At 33.7% G+C, this 16,406-nt stretch overlaps 1 protein-coding gene across 5 annotated transcripts in view; it reads left to right on the top strand.

Annotated features, from left to right (window-relative positions):
• SPOPL (speckle-type POZ protein-like) overlaps positions 1-14,625 on the top strand; it is a 52,183-nt gene extending 37,558 nt beyond the window's left edge. For 4 of the 5 annotated variants that reach the window (XM_014540357.1, XM_014540356.1, XM_014540359.1 and 1 more), the window contains 7 exons: positions 3,088-3,265; positions 3,346-3,401; positions 5,022-5,144; positions 9,687-9,829; positions 9,915-9,968; positions 13,130-13,420; positions 14,389-14,625. In XM_014540357.1, the coding sequence (XP_014395843.1) occupies positions 3,088-3,265; positions 3,346-3,401; positions 5,022-5,144; positions 9,687-9,829; positions 9,915-9,968; positions 13,130-13,274 (699 nt within the window). In that variant the 3' untranslated portion in view covers positions 13,275-13,420; positions 14,389-14,625. The remainder of the gene's footprint in view (positions 1-3,087; positions 3,266-3,345; positions 3,402-5,021; positions 5,145-9,686; positions 9,830-9,914; positions 9,969-13,129; positions 13,421-14,388) is intronic. The other variant, XM_014540358.1, reaches the window with a different exon arrangement.
• The last annotated feature ends 1,781 nt before the right edge of the window (positions 14,626-16,406 follow it).

The following is a 16,406-nucleotide window of genomic DNA, read 5'->3' on the forward strand; positions in this document are numbered from 1 at the left end:
ACACACACACACACACACACACATATATATATATATATGAGTTTTTCATAAAATTAACTTATTTCATTTAGAAAGATACCTTTTTCCCATCCTATTTTTCCTGTTGCCAAGATATTCTTTCAGTTTTAAAATACTTGTAACATTGGCTTTTATTCTCTAAAAAGCTCTTTCATAGCAAAATGAAAAGTTGACAACATTGTTTCTCTCACCCAGATTTCAGAACAGGATACCACCTATTAGGAAAATAAAAAAATCTAAGACCCACTATTCTATAAGATGTGAAATCACACTGTTAAAACTTTCTTACTTTGGAACCAGTGTGAGGGATGGTTAGGTAGTTAACTAGAGCAGAAAAATTTGTAGTCCTATACACCTTTGTAAATTCCTAGCTCTCAGAATTAATTTAGAGAATTGAGATTTTTTTAAAAATTGGAACCAGCCGTCACCTAATTCCACACTTGAGGAGACCCAGATTTTCAGAGTACTTACAGTTGAGAAGAGCCTGCACATGTTTCTTTTTATTCTGAATGGTAGTCTCAGAGTTGAGCCAAAAACAAATTTGGTAAAGAGCTGTCAAATGAGTTTGAGGTTTTGCTCTGCAGTATTTAGTCAATTTTGAGTATTGTGCATTTGCCCTTTTATTTTGAAAGAACAACAGTTTAATCTCAGGAAAGAATCTCAGCCTTTTTTCTGAATTTTTTACTCTAGGTTCCATTCAATAAGAATGTTTTATTACCCGTATTTGAATATGTACCAGGGACAAACTAAAATTTTAACTAACTTCTTAATATAGGTATCAAGAAAATAATTATCAGAATTTAATGCATATCAATTTTTAATTAGATTATTAACTTCTGCTCAATAAATAGTCCTTTGAATACCCTTTGGAGAATGGAATGTCTTAATTAAAATTTGTGGTTGCTATGACAATAGATATGTATGTCAATAATATAAATTCTTTTGAATTATAATTACATATACAAAATACAAATGTAACATCACGTTCTAGCCTGATAATAATGGCTTTATTTTTTGATGCTTTTATTTCTTCAGTTACCAGATTTTTGCCAAATCTTTACATTAAATGTGTTATTTTGAGTTAGGATAATAGGCAATGTATAGAATTTAAGAAATCTATTCCTAAATTAAATATATCATTACATTTTTATAACTCCACTGCATACATTATGCAAGTAATTGAACTGATAGAGTTCCTGCTGTCTAGAAATCTCAAGAGAAATGCTTTCTATGAACAAATAAATACTATGTGATAAAAAACTGATCCCTAACTAAATCCTGAGTATTAACACCAACATATTTGGTTTATGTATCATTAAGTTATAATGGTGTAACAGGGCAATCAAGTAAAGATTGATGATGCTTTTTTCTATTTTGTAGTTATTAAAATTTTAGAAACTATTTGGATAATTAAAAACTTAATAGGAGTATCTTTATATACACACTATTTTGGCACTTGTATTTAGGAAAGCATCTCAAAAGAGTGTTGTGATAAATCCTTTCTGAATCATAATTGCACTAAAGTAGTACTACTAATTTAAAAAACATATATCTAAAGAAATATTGTGCAGTACAAAGAGTGCTGAAAAAATGGAATCTGGGAATGTAGGTCTAGTCTCCCTGTGATATTGACCAGCAGTGTGATTTAGGACATTTTGGTTATCTTCTCTTGCTCTCACTTTGAAAACTTTTACCAAATAAGGTGATTGATTAGATGATTTCTATGACATATGATTCCAAAAGGTTAATGCAAGTTGGAAAAACAAAATGATTAATTAAAAATACCTCAATAAATTTTTTCTTTAGAAGTGCCCATTCACATAAGTGAGATACATGTTTATACATCTAGATGAATGAGAACTTCGAAGATTTAATATTCTCCAGATATTTTATACTGGATTATTATTATACTTTTTGTGTTAGCATGTTAATAATTTGGTCCAATTTACCTATTTGTAATTTACATTTTCTACATAGTTTACTGTATTTATATGTGTCCTTATTTATACCTATTCTTATTTAATAAAAGCCACATGAAATGTTTTCAAATGAACATAGATATCTATTGCTGCATAAGAAATGATCACAGCTCTGGCCAGTTGCTCAATATATAGAGCATTGGCGTAGACGGAAGGGTCATAGGTTCAATTTCTGGTCAAGGGTACATACCTTAGTTGCAGGGTCCCCAGCCCCAGTAGGGGCATGTGCGGGAGGCAGCCAATCAATGTGTCTCTCTTACATTGATGTTTCTCTCTCTCTTTGTCTTCCCTCCCTTTTATCTCTCTCTCTTCCCTTCTACTCTCTCTAGAAATCAATGGAAAAAATATCCTCAGATGAGGATTTTAAAAAAAAAAAATGACCACAAAACTTAAAAGCTTAAAAACAATGGCTAACTAACATAGCAGTTTTGTAAAAAATTATTTGTTTACTCTAAAACATATGCTTTACTTGTTGAGGTAGTATTTTCTTCAATTTATTAAACATAATTTGAAATTTCTTATAGTAGAATTCTTTTAAAGTGGTGTACAAGACTTAATAGTGTTTTAAGATTATATTCAGTAGACAGTGGTCATCTCCATTGAGTAATAATTTAATCCATATTTTACATTTGAGTTTGTATAAAAGCAATGTTGAGATTATATCAGTTTTTATTGATTAGTGAATTAAGTAAATAAAAGGTCTGAAAAACTAAATCATATTTGTATTCTTACTGTTGATTTTTAAAAAATAAAAGATCCCATGAACTTTTAATAACTACAGTTGCTTTTGTGAGAATTCTTATACTTTAAAATTTAAATCAATTTAACTATATATTTAAGTCAGTTTTACCAGAGTTGAAACATATAGGAATAGCACTTAAAATACTTCCCAAATTGCAAATCATAGACTGTAGTTTTATAACCTTTAAATTGTATCCTTAAATTCAATGATCAGGTATTAGCATCTTTATCAGGAGTGCATTTAATTATTCAAATAATTTTAATGATAAGATATTTAAGTATAGTCTTAGTAACTAATTATTGATATTAAATTGTAAAAGTGTTTTTCTTACTGTCCCTTTTTTATTAGGTGAGTGTGGTCCAAGATTCAGTAAATATATCAGGGCATACTAATACAAATACTTTGAAGGTTCCTGAATGTCGACTAGCAGAAGATTTAGGTAATCTCTGGGAAAACACAAGATTTACAGATTGCAGTTTTTTTGTGAGAGGACACGAATTTAGAGCTCATAAATCTGTACTTGCAGGTACTTTCTACTTTTGGGTAATATAGTACATTTCTCTTATAAATGTGTGCATTAAATAATGATGCTTAATCTTGTTACAGCTCGATCCCCAGTTTTTAATGCAATGTTTGAACATGAAATGGAAGAAAGCAAAAAGGTAACCATAGTTTAAGGGTTAACAATAAATTTGTGCAAAAGTAGAATAGTGGACTGTATATTTTTAAAGTAACAGTGCATCTTCTCAATTGTTATACTATGATTTTAGAAAAGAATAGAAAGATGGGGAAAATGGGTTCTCTAGTAGAACAGTCGATGTAACCTAAAGTGGGTGAATATTCCAAATAACAGCTATTTGGGTGCCCATTTGGTAGAAAAATAAGTAGGTAATTCTTATACAGAAGGGTAGTTATCAAAGGACTGTTCTTGGCCATAGCTATTTGGGAGTTCTCTGATTAAGAAGTATATTTCTCGCCCAGCCGGGGTGGGTCACTGGTTGAGTATCAGCCCATGAACCAAGAGGTTCCTGGTTCTATTCCTGGTCAGGGCACATGCCTAGATTGTGGGCTAGACCCCCAGTAGGGGGTGGGCAGGAGGCAGCCAATCAGTCTCTCTCTCTCTCATCAATGTTTCTATTTCTGTATCTCTCTCCCTCTTTCTCTCTAAAAAGCAATAAAAACATATTATTTAAAAAAGAAGTATATTTCTCCTTTCTAGATTTTATGAGTAGATTTTGGAATTTGTTTTCTAGAGCAAAAATAATGCCTACATTTTAACCACTAAAATAAGTTGCTATTTATTAGATTTAACAAAAAATGGCATAAATTACATTATTATAAATTAGCTATAATCAAGATATTACCTATTTGGTGTTTCTCTGTCACCTGTCGTCTTGAAATGTCAGATTAAAGCTCAGAGGTTGATTCTTTGCTGGTTGCATCATTACATGTGATCGATTCTTAGTGCTCCAATTGGACGACTCCAGGGTTTATGTGGGTTCAGCTTTATTCTTTCTGCAGAACTAGAGGCTGCAACAAAATAGCTGCTTCCTTTCCTTTGATTGTTGGTCTGGGCAGGTACTATAATCAACTTTCTGATCACTTCCAAGTAAGCAGACATCAATGATGTGTCAAGTGCTATTGTCAGCAAAGGGTCAGAAAAGTTTACTGTTGTTTATTGTTTGATATTTAGCTAGATTAATCCCAGGAGAGAAACCAAATTTACAAAGATAAAGGGATAAAAAAGGAACTAGTCCTCTTTGGACTTGAGCATGTGTTAAGCAAAGAGGTGAGGTGCCATAGATAATAGTACATGCCATTTTGCAAAAGGGAGAGTTCTGAGATGGAATGGGTGCTCTGGAATTATCTCATATACCTGGCCATTCTTTTGCTTAAAGGTGGTTACAGGATCTTAGGCATTGTAGTACAGCTTAGGAATTCTGCAAAGAAAAAATTAATAGACATCTTTCTCTAAGATAGAGGTCAGAAACTGCATGCAGATGTATTTTGTTTGGCCTATAGATTTTTGTTTTACTCTTTTAAATTAAGAAATTTGATTTATATTTCTACATGGTAGTTTTTGGTGCATATACTTTCCTTTTAGACCTGCCTGTTTCACTTTGCTTGCATAGCTTACTGAAGATAAATTTTAAAATAGAGTTTAATCTATATTTGAGTTATACAGATTTGGGGCTTTTAAATTACTGTCAAAGTTTCTCCTTGGTTTGTTTGTGTGTCTGTGTTCTTTAAGTATAACTCTTTTGTGTTGTTTTCAATATCAGAATCGAGTGGAAATAAACGATGTAGACCCCGAGGTTTTTAAAGAAATGATGAGATTCATTTACACAGGGAAAGCACCAAACCTTGACAAAATGGCTGACAACTTGTTGGCAGCTGCAGACAAAGTAAGTAATTAGGTCTTAAAGAGCTGAAAAATGTCCTCAAGCCTTTGATATATCAAGAATGCTGTCATCAAATGAAAACCCCAAATACCTTGAAATACTGGATTAATTTATACTATTTGTAGATGGCTTTTGAAAGTATTAAAAAATAGCATACAGTGAGATTTTTTTAGTCAATAAGACAAAAATATCTTTATATGAAAGTAAATTTTTATGGGAGATTAAATTATAAATTCAATAGTTTTGAGTGTATCTTTACTGTTTTATAAGAACACACACAATATTATATATAATTGAAAATTTTTTATATTGACTAATTTAATTCTCTGTTTATAGATTGATTTTTTTAATTTAATAGTGTAAAAAGAGAAAATAATGATAATTTTATGCTCTTTTATGATGGTGATTTTTTTAATATAGGGAAACAGTGCAAAAATACCAAAAAATCTTAAAGCCAGTAGTTTTCAATCCTGAGAGCACATTGGGAGCTTTCTCCAAAAGTATTGTCATGTGACTTTCATCCATGTATATGCATATGTGAATGTATATGTGTATGTGTGTGTGTGTATATATATATACATACATATACATATATATATGTAAAGTGCTATTACACTTGTTTTGCGGAATGTTAACATTGAGGGGAACTGAGCCAAATGTATATAGAATCTATTATGTCATACAACTGCACATGAATCTATAACTATCTCAATAAAAATTTAAATTAAAAATGCTATTTACATTAGCATCAAGTATATTAAATACATAGGCATAAATAAATACATAGACAAAAAGTGTTCAAGATATGTATACAGAAAATTACAATGAATTGTTAAATGAAATGCAGGCAGGCCAAAATAAATGGAGAGATAAGTTTTGTTTATAGACTGGAAGTCTGAATATTATTAAAATTTCAATTCTCCTTAAAATTAATTAGGAGAATTAACATGTCCTAATGGGCTTTTTTTCCCCCAATAAATTGACAAGGACCTATAATCAAGAACTGAAAAAGAAGATCAAATTGAAAGACTATCACTGTCTGACAGCAAGACTTATTATAATGCCTCAGTATTTAAGACAGTGTTTTATTGGTGACAACATGGACAAATAATTCACTGGAACAGAAGAGAGAGTACAGTAATAGACTGTCACATATATGAATATTTTAATTTTTAATAAAAGTGCAAGAATAACACAGTGGAGAAAAGATAGTCTTTTCAACAAATGGTGCTGGAAAAGTCAGATACTCAAATGCCCCCCAAAGTGAACTTTGATTGAACTCATTTGAAAAAGTGACCTTTGTAGATGAACTTCATCATATATAAAAATATTTGCAAAATAGGATTATAAACCTAAAAATCTAAAACTTCTTAAAGAAAGCATAGGAAAAAGTCTTTGTGATCTTGTGTTAGGCAAAGACTTCTTAACTATGACACAAAAACATCTATATATATAAAACCCTAATATGCAAATAGACCGAACAGCAGAACAACCGAACAACTGGCCACTATGATGTGTGTTGACCAACAGGAGGTGCGCGCGGAACATGGTGGGTGTTGGCAGCAGGTGGCAGGGTGCGGAACGTAGTGGGCGTTGGCCACGGTGGGATGGTGGGGCAGGTGAATGAGGGCCCCAGACCAAGGCGGGGCTCCTGCGCGCCACAGTCCTGCGCCAGTGCCGCTGCTCACACCCGCTGCTGGCACCGGAGCTGCCGCTCGCACCTGCTGCTGGTGTCTGGTGCCAGGCTCAATCGCTGTCAGTGGGTGTGAGTGGCAGCTGCAGGCCCCAATCGCCCCTCAGGGCTTCTCCATCTCCCCCTGCTCCTGAGGGGTGATCGGTGCCAGCAGCCACTTCTTGCACCCACTGCTGTCACCGGCCCCACTCGCACCCGCTGCTGGAGCTGGCCCCAATAGCTCCGCGCCGTCAGTGGGTGCAAGCGGGGCCGGTGCCATCAGCATGAGGGAGCGATGGCAGTGGGAGCAGGGCTTCCAGCAGAGGACTGGGGGCCATGGCAGGAGGGGGGGGAGGATGTACCGAAACCCACCCCTGTGCCCACCGCAGCCTCGCGGCCCACAGTTTCTTTCAAGGTTCACGAATTCGTGCACTGGGCCCCTAGTACTACATAAAATTAAAAATTTGATAATTGGACTTCAATACAATTGAAAACTTTTTTTCATCAAAAGACACAGGAAAATAAAAAGACTAGCAACAGATTGAAAGAAAATATTTGCACAGTATATATTTGATGAATGCCTTTTATTCAGAAGATATCTGATAAGGGACTTTTATTTCAGATTATATAAAGAACTCTCAAAACTCAATTTAAAAAAAGCAGTGTTATTTCTAAAAATAGAAAATATTTGAACAGCCTTTTTCCAAAATAATGTCAATCAATGTGAGAAGATGCTCAACATCATTAGCCATTAGAGAAATGTAAATTAAAATTACCACAAGATTCTTTTACAGACATATCATAATAACTAGAAATTACAAGACCAAAAGCTGTGGAAGAATTAGGACTGTCATACACTGCTGATGGGAATATAAAGTGGTACAACTATTTTGAAAGACTGGCTGTTCCCTAAAACATTTTACACTTGCCATATGACCCAGTTTCTTTCAAGGTTCACGAATTCGTGCACTGGGCCCCTAGTACTACATAAAATTAAAAATTTGATAATTGGACTTCAATACAATTGAAAACTTTTTTTCATCAAAAGACACAGGAAAATAAAAAGACTAGCAACAGATTGAAAGAAAATATTTGCACAGTATATATTTGATGAATGCCTTTTATTCAGAAGATATCTGATAAGGGACTTTTATTTCAGATTATATAAAGAACTCTCAAAACTCAATTTAAAAAAAGCAGTGTTATTTCTAAAAATAGAAAATATTTGAACAGCCTTTTTCCAAAATAATGTCAATCAATGTGAGAAGATGCTCAACATCATTAGCCATTAGAGAAATGTAAATTAAAATTACCACAAGATTCTTTTACAGACATATCATAATAACTAGAAATTACAAGACCAAAAGCTGTGGAAGAATTAGGACTGTCATACACTGCTGATGGGAATATAAAGTGGTACAACTATTTTGAAAGACTGGCTGTTCCCTAAAACATTTTACACTTGCCATATGACCCAATGAACCCACTTTCAGGTTTTTATCCAAGAGAAAAGAAAAGAAAGCATATGCCCATATAATGACTTAATATATGAAGGTTTATAGAAGCTTTCTTTGTAATAGCTAAAAACTGGAAGCACCCAAATGTTCATTAACAGATGAATGGATAAACAAATTGTGGTGTGTTTATATACAATGGAATATTACTCAGCAATAAAAAGCATTGACCTTTTGATGCACAGGCAACAACAGGCGTGAATCTCAAAATAATTATACTTTGTGAATAAAATTTTAGCAGTAGAAAGCATATGAGCTGTTGGCTTGGGATTTGGTGAAAGAGAAGGATTACAAAGGTGTAGGAGGAAACTTGGGGATGATGAATATGTTCACTATCTTGATTTAATGGTGATTATGTCTATAAACTTATCAAAGTATAAACTTTAATAAGTACAGTTTATTGTATGTTAATTAGTTTTCAATAAAGCTACTAAAGATGTTATAACATATACACTAAAGATTTTTAGTGGTTATGAATATGATTTCTTTAGCTTTGTAATTCATTCTTCAAGAATTACATGCATTGGATTGTGACAACATGCAGTGATTGTACTGGTTGGTACATTCATCCTAATATATAAAAAGCCAGGGGCTGTCACAACCAAAACAACCAGACGGACGACCGAACAGGCTGCGTGGGTGACCAGGCGGGCAGGGGTGGCAGTTGGGGGTGACCAGGCTGGCAGAGGGGAGCAGTTGGGGGTGACCAGGCCGGTAGGGGGGACAGTAGGGGCAACCAGGCTGGCAGGGGGGAGTAGGGTTGACCAGGCCGGCGCGGGGGGCGGGGGCAGTTAGGGGCGATCAGGCCGGCAGAGGCGGTTAGGGATGATCAGGCTGGCAGGCAGGTGAGCCATTAGGAGCCAGCGGTCCCGGATTGTGAGAGGGATGTCGGACTGCCAGTTTAGGCCCAGTCCCCGGGATCGGGCCTAAACCGGCAGTCAGACATCCCCCGAGGGATCCTGGATTGAAGAGGGTGCAGGTTGGGCTGAGGGGACCCCCCCCCTCCATGCACGAATTTCATGCACCAGGCCTTACTGTTCATAATAGAGAAGAGAACTGTACTCATTAAAAGTATTAAGTAATAAGGTGTGTGTGTTTTTTAAGAATAAAACCCTATTTTTAAAATATAGTATTTTACACTATGGAAATTGAAATTTCCTAAAGAAAATTGGTCTTTCTCTTGAATATATTCATTAATATTTTCTTCATATTAGGTTAAAAATAATTTAGAGACTTTTAAAATACCCTTAGTTCAAAGTATAACGTGCTTTAACTTTATTTCCTAAGTCCAACTCTCATGTATTTAAAAACTTGGTATTTTCAGTGAATGTTTAATGGTTATGTTTTCCTTTTGAATAGTATGCACTGGAACGACTGAAGGTCCTGTGTGAAGAAGCTTTGTGTAGTAACCTCTCAGTGGAAAATGTTGCTGATACCCTTGTCCTTGCAGATTTGCACAGTGCAGAACAGTTGAAAGCACAAGCCATAGACTTTATTAATAGGTAAGCTATGCTTATATTTCAGCAGCATGACACCTTCAGCGTTTGTCACCGAACTTTTTTAAGTGTGTTTAAATCTTCAATGCAGGTGCAGTGTACTTCGACAGCTTGGGTGTAAAGATGGGAAAAACTGGAACAGCAAGTAAGATGACATCAGTTTCTGACTCAAAGTTGATCTGCCTACATAGAATTAAGTGTTTGCATAGGCCTTTTGTTCATCTACAATAAGTAGGAATCGAGATATTATTTATATGGAGTAAACTGCTGGTTATTTAAAAAAAATAAATTTGACTAACTTAGTGGATTCTTGAGGCTATGCCCCCTTGTAGATCAGCTGCTAATGTGAACTGAGATGAATGCCCTAATTTCTGAAGCTCATATGCTCACTTAGTATGTGGCTGAGTCCATATTTCAATGGCAACTGGAGATCCTTTTCCTGTCCCTTCAGAAAGCATTTCTGAGAATATGGAAAATGTTCATTTTATTCTCTGAGGAATGTACCCTTCATATTTGCCCTAAACGTCTTCACATTTGAATGCTAACCCATTGCTTCTTAGGTTAGCCAAGTACTTTGCATTGAATGCTTTATTAAGCCAGCTGCCTAGTATTCTAAAAATGGGAGTAATTTTATCTTTACTTTTCCTGGTAAAACTGTAAGAGGTAGCATAGTTCTTATATCTTTTCTAAGTCCAGACTTTCTGAATATTAGAACTTATTATTCCTTTGTTTTCTTCTCTCATTTTTAGGGAGAATTTTCTATTCTTTATAATTATTCAAAATAAAAAAGGATAAAGAGTTGATAGGTTGAAAGTTGCATCTTTTGATTCGTTTTTGCTTGTAAACCCTTAAATTCCATTTTTGCAAGTTTTCAAAAGTTGATATAAGTATGTCAAAAAAGACAAGTGGATAAAAGAAAGTCAGAGAAGTCAATTGTTAGAGACAATAAAATTAACGTTTTTTTACTTAATTATTTCCTATTGTTTTAACTTGTTTTGCTATGTGTGAAGTTAACTGAATTCCTGTCAGTTTGTGAGTTCTCTTTTTAGTTTATTGGTTTTTCTGAATATTGATCAGTGTGATAATATGTTATGGTATGTGATCTAGACAAAAATCAGTTTAAATTTAAAACATAATGTGTATGCAGCAAATGACAATTTATGATCCTTTGTACTTAGCCACTTACAAGCTCTAGTTTTATTCTGTTAAGAAAATATTTTACATTTTTAACTTTTTCAATGTCAAAAAATATCAAGAGTATTTTAATATTCCCTGAAGAAGCTGTTGTATGTACAGACCTTCAGTAGATATTTGTTAAATAAGTGAAAATGTCAGGTATATTAAGAGATATCTGTGTGATTCTGAACAACTATAGTTGAAATTATAAACACATTGGTTACTCTGATGTCAGGCAAATATTATTATTAGCTACTGTTTAGTTTAACAAACGTGTACCTCATATCTGTTGTGACTCAAGCACCATGTTAATGTGCTGCCTTTAAAAACAGTTATGAGGAAAAGTCCCTATTCTTGAGAAATTTGTTTAATAAAAGAAACAAATATATGAATATGTCATTTATATATAGATAGAAATGTATCTAATGAAAGAAACAAATATATGAATATATCATTCATATGTAGATGGAAATTTAATGAAAGAAACAAATACATGAATATGTTATTTTTTATAATATGGTAAGCAGTGTGATAAAAGAAGGTATGTGCGGGAGGTTTAGGGATGGCTTACTGGAGATGACAGATGTGTCTTAAAATATGAAGAGGAATTAGAGGAACTAAAAAAGAAATAACAGGCATTGCAGACAGAAAGGATAACTTAAAGTACAGAAACCTAAAGGCAGTAATTGATCATTCATTTTACAGGTATTTATATTTATTCAGTAAATATGGCCCAAGGCACTGTGCTCAATATCAAGAATATAATAATGAACATGATAAATGTTTCCCCTGGCTTCCCAGAGTCTGTGGTTTAGCAGGAGATAAATAGTAATTAAACAAGTATTTGAAGTAAAGTGTGATGATAGGTAAAGTATAGCGTACCCATCTGAGCATATAGCAAAGGAACCTAACCTAATCTAGGGGTCAGAGAAAGCCTTTTCAAGGAATTGTATGAATAAAGACCTAAAGCATTAGTAGGAGTTACCTTGATAAAGAAGAGGGAAGAGGTAGAAAAGTGTATCTCAGAAAAAGGGAATCAGGTATGCAAAGATTGGGTGAAAAGAAACAACGGTATAGACTGAGGTTATGAGAAGAAGCTGAGCTAGAGAAAGCAGATAGGGATAAGATCCTGGGAAGCCATATAAATTAACTTTAAGGGCTTTTTAAGACATTACTCAAAGATTAATCCAGTAAAAGATTGCAGCCTGGGCCAGGCCCCTATCAGGTTTGTGTTTTTATTAATCATCAGAGCTTTGATTTTTAATTGAAAAGAAAATGGTCTAGGACAGTGATGGCGAACCTATGACATGTGTGTCAGGTGACACGCGAACTCATTTTTTTGGTTGATTTTTCTTTGTTAAATGGCATTTAAATATATAAAATAAATATCAAAAATATAAATCTTTGTTTTACTATGGTTGCAAATATCAAAATTCTATATGTGACACGGCACCAGAGTTAAGTTAGGGTTTTTCAAAATGCTGACACGCTGAGCTCAAAAGGTTTGCCATCACTGGTCTAGGATGATACCCAGGTTTCTGACTTGAATCACTGGATGATGGTGGAAGCATTAGCTGACTGGAAATAAGGGAGGAAGAATTTGAGGTTTGGGGAGATATGTTGAGTTCTTCTTATCTAACAATGCTGAATTTATGGAACTTGAAACGCATCCAAGTAAAGAGAACAAGTGGTTGGGAATGAACCTTGTTAGGAGGCTTAGGATTTAGCAAATCAGTAGTTGTCATCATTGAATATGATAGCTAAAATTATGAAGAATGGATGAGATAGGATGAATAATGAATGTTAAAAGAGTAGAGGGCAAAAGTTGCCACTTGAGAAAAAACCTGAGTGTAAGCCAGGGAAAAGAGCTCTTGAAAGTTAAACTATGGGGACAAGTGTCACATGCTTCAGGAGAATAGAATTTCCAGAAAATTCTAATAGTTTCATTTGTTACAGAAATACTACTAAGGTATTTTGTGAATGATATTTTAATGAATTCAAGTGGTTTGAATACATATAGAGGCAGAGTGTTCAAAACATTATGAAATCCATAAATTTAAAAAATTGACAATACAACAATGCATTTTGAAAAGTATTCTTTAACAAACATCTCTTAATTTTATTTTTCAGTCAAGCAACGGACATAATGGAAACATCAGGGTGGAAGTCCATGATTCAGTCTCACCCTCATTTAGTAGCAGAAGCCTTCCGAGCACTAGCATCTGCACAGTGTCCACAGTTTGGCATTCCACGCAAACGGCTAAAACAGTCCTGAAATCTTCCATGAACTGTAGAAAAATGGAATTGACTTTTATTCCTCCAGGTCCAGAAGGATTCTAATAGACAAACCATAAGCAAGAGTTGTTTCTGTTGTCTTGTCTACAGAGCAGAAGCTGAAAAAGCGTATGGCTTGCATTTCAGGTGGATAATTTATGGTTTATTCTTCAGCTTTAAATTAGACTGACTATACTCTAATTCACTTCAAGGCCTTAAATTATCTCCAGTGACTTCTCTTGTTCATATGATACTTTAATTTTTTTATTGTGCCTTGTCATTTTGACCAAGGCTATGCAGGATTGCACTAGCTCCATAATGCAGTAATATTGACAACTGAAGATATTAAGTTTCAAAAGGATCTTCCATTAGCTTCAGAAAAGCAAAATTAATTTTCTAGGGTTTGTGCTATGCTATCTCAAAGTTTAAGACTAGGTTCTTAAAAGCACTTGTATTGGAGATAACTGTTAATGTCTCCAGTCTAAGTTCTATAAATACAGGAGAACCTGCTTGCCTTCAAGGTAAGTTATGGCAATACACTGCTTCAGTTCTAATTTATTTTTCATTTCAGGGGCAATTATGCAATGAGTTGGCCCAGATTTTTAGTAGAATTTGTGATGTTTATATGTTAACTGTCCAGAAAACTAAGAAGCATAACAAACCTTTGCTTGTGTTTCTTTGTGGGTTTATCCAAGTTTACAATTACTGAGAACTGATTGAGGATAAGATTTCAATAAGAAAGCATGTTTTGTGCTGAAATAATTTTTTTTAATTTATAGTGGCCTACATTTATATGAAGAATTCTGTACATGTTAAAAGTAAGGATGACCAAATGTAAATTTAATGAGTGGGCCAATTAAGAGAGATATATATGCACTTTTAATGTGTAACTTTTGTATGCTGAATGGTACATATATTTTTTTGCTTTTGAGGGAATTAATAAGGTATAGTTAATTGTGTCTTAACTTTTGAAATAATTTTTTAAGACAGATGGAGGTAACTGGCTGTTTGTGATAATAGATAAGAAAGATATCCTTCATTATAGTTAAATTTGTTTCCATTTCAGTTAATCATTATTAAATTCACTCTTTTTTTTTTATCACACATTGGAGAAGGCATCTGAACAATAAGTGAATCCTGGACGGTCTACTCTCCTAAAAACAACAAACTGATATTATTTGCAGACTAAAGTCTCTCCTTTCCTGAGAACCCTCAGAAACTTGTCAGGCCACATTCTGAACCTTCCCCATCCCCTTAGTTTTTTCCTTTCTGTTTCAGTTACTGTACTAACATTGTGGATGATACTGAAATTCTGCATAATGTGAACAGGATAAACTTTATAAACTGCTTTTCATGGGCCAGTTCTTTATTATAAATGAATTTCAGCTTTAAACACATACACATGCTCAGTGTTGGATAGCTCTGTTCACAGTGGAGGTCTGTTCTGCATCTGGTTTCCTGAAATAGGGACAGCATGCTTCTTAGGCAAGATTGATGTTGGACCACAAGGGGAAAAGTGTGTCACTGGAAAAAAATGCACATACCTATATATTTGCATACATAACTATTCTCCAGATTAAAATTTGTATAATTTGTTTATTTAGTTTTTAATTTAGTACAAAAGGAAAATAATTAAGCCTGAGGTCTTAAAATAGGTTTTTTTGTATTTCTTTGTTAGATACTCCCTGAGCAATTCTAATACATCAAGAGTGATTCATATTTACATTGAACAACACTGTCAAATACACATTTGTTACCCATAACAAACGAGTTTGAAAGACCTTATTTTTTCAGGTATCTTCATTTTGCTCTTTGTAATTTCATTGAGTCTTTGTTATGTTAACTTAAGTTTTAAATTGGAAGAATACTTTGGGATAAAGGACAGATTCTTAAATATTAGTGGACTCCATCAGTGCTATAGTGAGCAGAAATTCACTTTCTTAACTTCGCCATAAGATTGAATTAATTAAATTTGTAATGTACAATTAAAAAAATACATGCTCACATACATATATACTAAGATTTTAATTTAAATTTTGCCTGGGTCTTACAAGAAAACAAAAACTCCTTCCTCGGGCTATAGAATTTTGTTGTCATATATATATATAAAAAAAAAAAAAAAAACGCTGGTGAAAAAAAAATAAATTCTATTTTTCATAAATACTAAAATACATGCTCACATACATATATACTAAGATTTTAATTTAAATTTTGCCTGGGTCTTACAAGAAAACAAAAACTCCTTCCTCGGGCTATAGAATTTTGTTGTCATATATATATATAAAAAAAAAAAAAAAACGCTGGTGAACCCATGTATATCAAATGCACAGAGGCACATTGTGAATTAATTCACTGCTTGAATCTACATTTCTAACTATAGTGACTTCACTAATAACACCATATAATGAACATTTCAGATTTCCCTCACTTGTTTTCATGTTTATTGCAAATCTTAAGGGTTTTATTATAAGTATTATTTTAGTTTGGTAGTACATTTTGTACCAAAAACGTCAAACACTGTGCTGTAAGAAGATCCATGTTTGTAGAAATGTCCACTTTTCAGATAATATAATGCCTACCTTTATACTAACAGAACCATATGGTAACTGATTTATTTTTTTTATTTATTATGTATATTTTTGGTATTGTGTGGGTTCTTGAGGCTGTGATAGAAAACTGTTAATGTGTTCTGAAATAAGTGCTCTAATAGCCTTTTTTTGTTTTTATAATTCATTGTTTTGAGTAGGCACAGATTCTGTCTAGAGCAGTCTTGCCTTTTGATTATCAGCCTGCTCCTGTTTCTCTTTTGTCACCTAAACAGAACTTTCTTAAAAAGTAGTGACTGGTTTTAAACATTACATAAATACAAAAGTAACCATTGGAAAACTGTTCTTTAGATTCAGATAGGGAAACACTATATTTGTGCCTTTTTTGTTTTTGAATTTTAATGTGTATTGGTATTTGGAGCACAAATATGAAGGTGCCATAATATTATGGCTGCCATTGTTACCTCCTTGAATATTCGTGTGTCATTGTCTTAAAATAGTAATTGGAGAACCTTGCATGTATTATGTGGTTATTTAGGCATCTGTGTGCACGTTTGCGTGCATGTGTGTGTGTGAGTGTACATGTA

This window comes from Myotis brandtii, unplaced genomic scaffold, assembly GCF_000412655.1.
Source record: "Myotis brandtii unplaced genomic scaffold, ASM41265v1 scaffold243, whole genome shotgun sequence".
NCBI lineage: Eukaryota > Metazoa > Chordata > Mammalia > Chiroptera > Vespertilionidae > Myotis > Myotis brandtii.